This window comes from Brienomyrus brachyistius, chromosome 20 (genome assembly GCF_023856365.1).
Source record: "Brienomyrus brachyistius isolate T26 chromosome 20, BBRACH_0.4, whole genome shotgun sequence".
NCBI classification, from domain to species: Eukaryota; Metazoa; Chordata; class Actinopteri; order Osteoglossiformes; family Mormyridae; genus Brienomyrus; species Brienomyrus brachyistius.
Window position 1 is genome coordinate 1,388,620 of NC_064552.1, and position 8,035 is coordinate 1,396,654.

General features: G+C 50.7%; 1 protein-coding gene across 1 annotated transcript in view; it reads left to right on the forward strand.

Moving 5' to 3' along the window:
- Positions 1-1,551, forward strand: part of nrg3b (neuregulin 3b) — a 143,281-nt gene extending 141,730 nt beyond the window's left edge. Inside the window, exon 9 of the mRNA XM_048988020.1 lies at positions 752-1,551. Within this exon, the coding sequence (XP_048843977.1) occupies positions 752-1,241 (490 nt within the window). The 3' untranslated portion in view covers positions 1,242-1,551. The remainder of the gene's footprint in view (positions 1-751) is intronic.
- Positions 1,552-8,035: the final 6,484 nt, after the last annotated feature.

The following is an 8,035-nucleotide window of genomic DNA, read 5'->3' on the forward strand; positions in this document are numbered from 1 at the left end:
ACTTCAGCATTAACTCCCAGTAGCTCCAGGGCCTGGCTGACCCTGATTCAGATCCCTGGCTCAGCAGAGTAACGTCAGCATTAACTCCCAGTAGCTCCAGGACCTGGCTGACCCTGGTTCAGATCCCAGGCTCAGCAGAGTAACATCAGCATTAACTCCCAGTAGCTCCAGGACCTGGCTGACCCTGGTTCAGATCCCAGGCTCAGCAGAGTAACGTCAGCATTAACTCCCAGTAGCTCCAGGGACTGGCTGACCCTGGTTCAGATCCCAGGCTCATCAGAGTAACATCAGCATTAACTCCCAGTAGCTCCAGGGACTGGCTGACCCTGGTTCAGATCCCAGGCTCAGCAGAGTAACGTCAGCATTAACTCCCAGTAGCTCCAGGGACTGGCTGACCCTGGTTCAGATCCCAGGCTCATCAGATTAACGTCAGCATTAACTCCCAGTAGCTCCAGGGACTGGCTGACCCTGGTTCAGATCCCAGGCTCAGCAGAGTAACGTCAGCATTAACTCCCAGTAGCTCCAGGGCCTGGCTGACCCTGGTTCAGATTCCAGGCTCAGCAGAGTAACGTCAGCATTAACTCCCAGTAGCTCCAGGGCCTGGCTGACCCTGCTTTCAGAAAATGTACGTGTCTTTGGGTAAAAGCACCTGCTAAATGAATGTGAATGCATGCTTTGTTTTTGAGGCATGATGTAAACACAGCAGATCTTTTTCATGGACCCTCCTCCCCCCCCCCCACTCTGCTTTCAGGTGTCCCATCCTCAAGGCGGATGGAGGTGGTGCACAGGACACCTCATTAAATATGCAAGCCCCTGCCTCTGCTGTGGGTGGGCACACAGAGGGCCCCGCCCCCTCGTCGTCATTCCGCACTTGCTCCATTCCCATAATCCCCTCCGTCCAGGGACATTGCGGGGTTTCCTGTGAGCCAATGGCTAACCTGGATGCTGGTGGCCGTTGTTCGTTGCCACAAGGCCAGGTGGGGGGTCACCCCCGTCGTCTGAGCACCGTCCATCCTGCAGTGACGAGTGGAGGACAGCAGGGGTCGCCCTTTGCACTGGAAGCTAAACAGCGCCTCAGGGCCCTACCACATAATTACAGGAAGGCGGACGATTGTGGTGCCAAGAAGATGGACCGTTTCCCATCAGCCACTGGAACTGAGACTAGCGCACTGGCCCAGAATGGACCTACATTAGTGCATCCGAGAGAACCAATTACAGACTCTGTCTGGGTCAGCCAGTGAAGCAGCTGAAGGGCGTGGCCATCTTCTCTCTTTGGACCAATCACAAACGATGTGTTGGATTTAAAAATCTGCAAACCTCATGCAGGAAAGAGACAAGAGAAGAAACACGAACAACATTACGAAACACTGAAAAAATGTGAATAAAAAGAGTGGAAATATTAACAAAACAAAGGATGGTTTAGGGTGGAAAAAAAACAAATTAAAAATATGAATAATTTATATGTATTTATTTAAACAAGGAGCTTCTACTTAGAAAGAAAACCAAATAGTCTGTCATCTCCATGGTGTTTTTAATTGTTAAAAAATAAAGATGAGGAATATGGGAAAATCGTAGCTTTTTCTTTCTCTCAGATTTAGCTGCAACACACCGGCTAGCATGCAGCCATGAGGACACGTCAGCAAACAGCTTTCAGCAGGTCTTGTGGGATCCCGCTGGATCCAGTCATGTGATTGACATGATAAGGGGTGGGGCATGTGGAGGTGGGGCTGCGGGTCTGTTGTGCTCAGCTGAGACTTTGCCTAGATTGGTGGCGAATGTGTGACTCTGCAAATATGCAGATGTTGTGATGTCATCAGAAGTCGACACGGTCTGAGATAGAACGGCTTTTCTGAGGAGCGTTGGAGTCCAGCAGCAGTGGCAGAGGCTCTGCTATTAGAGAAGCAGTGATTTGGACTGAAACACTCCTCATTACCACTCGAGTGTCCCAGGGTGGCGGATGTCCACTCTTATCGTACGCACGTTATTAAAACACAGATTAACACACGTCTCACACGCAATTTGTTTCAAGCGGAGGTGATATGCATGCAGTATTTACGTGCCCTCAGCACTAAAAGAGAGAGGAGTTTACTGTGGGGGCTTTCTTGGGAATAATTTAGTAAAGAGTGTGCTTGGTGCTTTGTGTGTGAGCCAGAGGGCGGCAAGGCAGCCACACGAGGTCTTTTCTGTGGGAAATCAGCGGCACATGCGAGGTGGGCCGGGCTGAGGCCGTGTGTGATGTGGGGGGGGTCAGTTACATCCAAAGAGGGTCCCCACATGCGAGGTGGGCCGGGCCGAGGCCGTGTGTGATGTGGGGGGGGTCAGTTACATCCAATTACACACGAGCTGATGGAGGACGTCAGCAGAGAAGCTCGATCTGAAGGTTCCATTTTAAACTACTGATCTATTTTCTCATCAGTATTTCAGCAGTTCATGTTTATTTCTGAGCAACATGCTTCTGTGTGAAATGGGCAGTTTATGAACGATAAGTCAGACACATCATGTGAGAGGGAGGCATGTTTGGCTTTTCCAGAACATTCAGCTGATGCTCAGTTCTTCAGGCAGCATGAAAGCCAGATTTTGTTAACTGGTGTGGGATAACTGTAACACCCTATGACACAATGATACACCTCCTGTTACAATCACCACAGTCAACTGACCTGCACCAATCAACACACTCTGCCACATTGTTCCACCAATCAGCACAAAGCACCGCGCTGCTGTGGCATTCAGCACATTCCACTGTGGCGGACTCCGCAAAAGACACTCTGACAGCCAGAAAGAACTCGACACACAGGAACATAGATAAACCAACAGACATATATACAGATAAACAGACAGGGAGACAGACAGATACATACAGTAGACAGAAAGACAGGCATTGGCTTACTGTTGGCAGGTTGGCAACCAGAGAGCTCACCGGGTACACAGCTGACCTGAAACGCTCCCTGTGCCACCCAGCTGCCCCTGGCAGCACCCAGCCATCCCATCAGCTTTGTACTGGGAAATGACTGTGTGCCAGGACCATCCATTAATCTGCTGCTGCTCGTTAACCACGGCGGATGGCGAGTCTCTCCTGGACGTCGGCACGGACTGCAGCTGCTCTTCCTCAGCATGCAGGGAGGTGTCACTGGTGGGGTGGGATGCTGCGATACAGCACTGCACTATGATGGAGGTGGATTGATGGAATGTGTGTTTGTGAGTGTGTGTGTGTCTGTGAGTATGTGTGTCTGTGAGTATGTGTGTCTGTAAACGTGGTAGTGTGTCTGTATATGTGTGTGTGTCTGTGAGTATGTGTGTGGGTCTGTGAGTATGTGTGTCTGTGAGTATGTGTCTGTAAACGTAGTAGTGTGTCTGTATATGTGTGTGTGTCTGTATATGTGTGTGTGTGTGTGTGTTCATCTGTTAAATCTGCAGCACACAGCCGGAACCTCGCTTTGGAGGTGACACACACGCCCTTTGATTGTGTGTGTGTGTGTGTGTGTGTGTGTGTGTGTGTATATTAAATCTCCAGCCAGAGCCTCGCTTTGGAGCTGACACACACATGCCCTGTGATTGGGTGGCGATTTCCTGCTGCCTGCCGGGTCTCTGCTTCTCAGGGACTCAGATGATGCCTCTAATAGAGTCGCCTCCATTGGAGGATGGTCACTCTCTCTCAGGCGTCTGCATGTCCCTCTCCATGGGGGGGTCAGCACTGAGCCCCGAGCCGCATGGCTGCATTTAGCACACCGGCACGTATGGCCACGGCAGCAGTGCACTCCAAGGCCGCATCCCTCTCGCTCATGTGGGTTTAGCTGCCCACCCGCCGTAATCAAACGCCTGCATGCACCACAGTGTCCAGCCCTCCAGCTTAATTATCCAGCAGAGGGAGCCCTTCTCAGTAAAAACTCAGAGATTGTAAGGCAGTGAGAAAGTACTGCCACAGGCACACCGATGTGGCCTGGTTTCAAGGGGCCATTCGCAGTTTATTCAGCAGTATTCTCCCTGTATTTCCAGCAGGGCACGCTTAGAGGCGGCGCTGCCTCCGGAACGTGGCCGTATTTACCCAGAACCACCCCTGCACTCCAAACCCACAATTAAGCATGGCTTCCACCCACAAAGCACAGAAGGAGATTAGCATTTGGGTTTTATTTTTAACTAGGACACCTCTCTCCCCCCATAGGAACTTTAGAAAAACTGCCTGCCTTCTCTGTGCCAGAATAGCCTCACATCAGGGTGGTGAGATTATACCTTATTCAGCTCCCAGCTGGACTCACACAGCCTGTGGCTGTGGGGCTATTAAACTGATGGGTCAGACTGGTTTAGCTGGATGATCCTGCCCGAGCGTCATCTCCCTGTCCCCTGCCAGCCTCCCCCCCACCATCCTGCTTCAGGAGCTGAGACACGCAGTCGCCTCTGAGCTTCCATACATCCGGAAAACAAGACATAACAGGATTGTCCCGGCCGGTGGCATTGGGGTGCCCAGCCAGGATAACAGGGACGGATGGGCCAGCAGCCCTTAAGGCTGACTCATAATGGACAGCCACGTTTCAGAAAGTAGAATCTTCTGTCCTGGTGAGCTTGCCTGTGTGGGTGGAGAATAGGGCGTTCCTTGGGTTTAGGTCCACTGAAAGGAACCAGATGTGCTCATTAAGGTGATGACTGATCCACCATCAGGACTTCATCATCTAGGAAGCTGTGGCTGAAACAGGACCGAGGGGCTCTCTGCTGACAGCTGCTGCAGGGCCGCTGTGTTCTGCAGAAACTCTCAGGGCAGGTCAGACTGGTCACACGGCGATGGCCTAAAAGCCTGCATCCCAAAACTCCAACTACACTGATTTGCCATAAAAGGCCTGTTACTCTGATTACATTTACTTTTTACTCACCTGACGGACACACTTATCTAAAGCAGTGTACATGGCAGCAGAGCGAGACATGCTTTTTATTCAGGGGCGAATGTCCTAGAGGAGGTCAGGTTATTGTGCTGTTGCAGTAGGTTCCCCCTCTAGGGTGGAGGCCCAAGATATAATGAGATGTTCACTAAAAATGGCTACATGCTACCGATACATTTTCAACGTCGTAGACTTTATGTTCACCCCTGTGTTAATTTGACTGCTTGGGAACCTTTCATGAGGGCCAAGAAGCCCCGGAGCCCCGGTGTGGCCGTGTGTGTGTGTGTGTGTGTGTGTGTGTGTGGGGGAGGGGGGGGGGGGGGCGCCCCACCAGGGTGCCTTTCCCAAAAGCTGCTGTTAGCAGCGTACATACGTACACCCATTCAGTTTCATGGTATCAACTATGTAACCTGCTGACGTAATTAGCAACTTTGCTTTTGGAAAACTCACCCCAGCTGTCATATCTTCTGTCGCTATGGTTTGTGCCAGTACTATCACTGTGTGGTGTGTGTCAGTACTATCACTGTGTGGTGTGTGTCAGTACTATCACTGTGCTATGTAGCTGTGGTGTATGTCAGTACTATCACTGTGTGGTGTGTGTCAGTACTATCACTGTGTGGTGTGTGTCAGTACTATCACTGTGCTATGTAGCTGTGGTGTGTGTCAGTACTATCACTGTGCTATGTAGCTGTGGTGTGTGTCAGTACTATCACTGTGCTATGTAGCTGTGGTGTGTGTCAGTACTATCACTGTGCTATGTAGGTGTGGTGTGTGTCAGTACTATCACTGTGCTATGTAGCTGTGGTGTGTGTCAGTACTATCGCTGTGCTATGTAGCTATGGTTTGTGCCAGTACTATCACTGTGCTATGTAGCTGTGGTGTGTGTCAGTACTATCACTGTGCTATGTAGCTGTGGTGTGTGTCAGTACTATCACTGTGCTATGTAGCTGTGGTGTGTGTCAGTACTATCACTGTGCTATGTAGGTGTGGTGTGTGTCAGTACTATCACTGTGCTATGTAGTTGTGGTGTGTGTCAGTACTATCACTGTGCTATGTAGCTGTGGTGTGTGTCAGTACTATCACTGTGCTATGTAGCTGTGGTGTGTGTCAGTACTATCACTGTGCTATGTAGCTGTGCTTTGTGTTGGTACTATCACTTTGCTGTGTACCTGTGACTTCTGTTAGTACCATTTCTGTTCGCTGTAGCTGTGGTTTGTGTTGGTACCATCTCTGTACTGGGCAGTTGTACTTTGTGTGAGTACCACCTCTGTTCAGTGTAATTATGGTACATTTTTTCCATGTGAATTCAGATGCCACACAGGTTTATTATTAATACTTTTCTGAATGCGTTTACCCATCTGGATGCCAAGTCCATAACAGGGCACTCACTCACTCACTCACTCACTCATTCACAAACTCACTCATTCTTTCACAAACTCACTCACTCGCTCACTCACTCATTCACTCGCTCACGCGCTCACTCACTCTCACTCGCTCTCAATCATTCACTCGCTCACTCACTCATTCACTCACTCACTCGCTCACTCACTCTCACTCGCTCTCAATCATTCACTCGCTCACTCATTCACTCACTCACTCGCTCACTCATTCATTCACTCGCTCACTCATTCACTCGCTCACTCACTCATTCACTCACTCGCGCACTCACTCATTCATTCACTCGCGCACTCATTCACTCACTCACTCATTAAGCAGAGCCACTCTGCCTCCCATTTCACAATTTACCGATTAATGCAGCTGGAGATTTTCCCGAAGAGACTGAGGTTAAGCACCTTCATTCGGAAGCAGTCGCTCCCCAGAAGGGCAGTGAAAGCGGAGCCACGCTCTTACCGTGAGAGCACTCCCGCCCTGAGTCAGTGCTGCTTCCCGCACTCTGCGCTCTCGGCTGCAGTGACATCACGGGTCTGTTACAGTGACTCCTCTCCCCTCACGTGGGCATGAGTGTCAAAGCCAGAGCCAGAACTCAAATAACTGCTTTCAATTAAATTCAGATCAATAGAGCTCCCACATTCCTGCAGTTTGCCTTTCAGATATGCCCATATAATACAATAAACACTCATACCGGCAGTAATCATTCACAGAAGTATCAAAAACAATTTATGCAGGCATGAGAAGAAAAGGTCTGGGGCTTTAAGCATTCAGAGCGTCTGCGGCTTCTGTGGCGACGTGGTTTTTGGGAAAGTCTTTGCTGCGCAGCCCCAGGCTACCGGGGACACATTCCCGCCGGTCACGCCTTTGAGCCCCCCTAAGAATGGCCGCAGTGGCAGCGATCGACAAAGGAAATGCCCCCACACCGCGGTGTTGAGAGAGGACTTTGATGCAGAGAGGCCCTCACCGCCAGTGCCGGGAGGCGGCAGGGTCACCTCGGCGATTGATGTTGCCGGTTCCAGGATCTCTTTTACCACTTAACGCCCACAGCGGCAGGAATGGCTGGGAAGAGACAGTACAGCGATTAGCTTTTATCTCAGTGGCGACACGGTGCTGTCATGTTATATGCTGGGTTCTGGCTGGATGTGGCTGGAGGAGAATGAAGCTCGGACCGTACCGGGGAGGTCAGGCGGTGCTGCCCCCAGTAGGCATGGTGGGTGGAGTCCCTCTCCAGAGAAGCGAGCAGTGAACGGATATCACACTGTGAGGACGGTATAACCATGGTAAAAGACGCTAGAGGACGCAGTCGATTTTTTTGTTGGGTCTCAGTTCCCCATGATTGTGCAGTATGTCTCCCAGGACATTCAGCAGAAGTGTGTTTAGCCACAATCCTCTCTGTTTCCTGCTCTTTTATTCCTGAATGTAACGAGGAAAGCAGGTGGTCGCCGATGGGGGGGGGGGGTCCTCAGCTATCTTCAGCTATTTCCTGCAAACACACATGTACCCCCTTGTTCTGGGATCGCTTCGCCATTACTTGAGGCAGTATGTCTTTCCTGTGAGAAAACACCAGCAGATGGAGCGAATGATTGTCCTTCAACCACTAGACGGCTGTGTGCCATCTCTCCGGAGTGCAAGGTCTGTGGGGGGTTATACGATGGGAAACGCTGTCTGGGCAGAGGTGGGGGGGGGGGGGGAGTGAGGGCTTCCTGTGTACAGAGCATCTCATGTACAGAACTTCTGACATCAGGCTTCAGTAAACTACTGTTAACAACCTGACT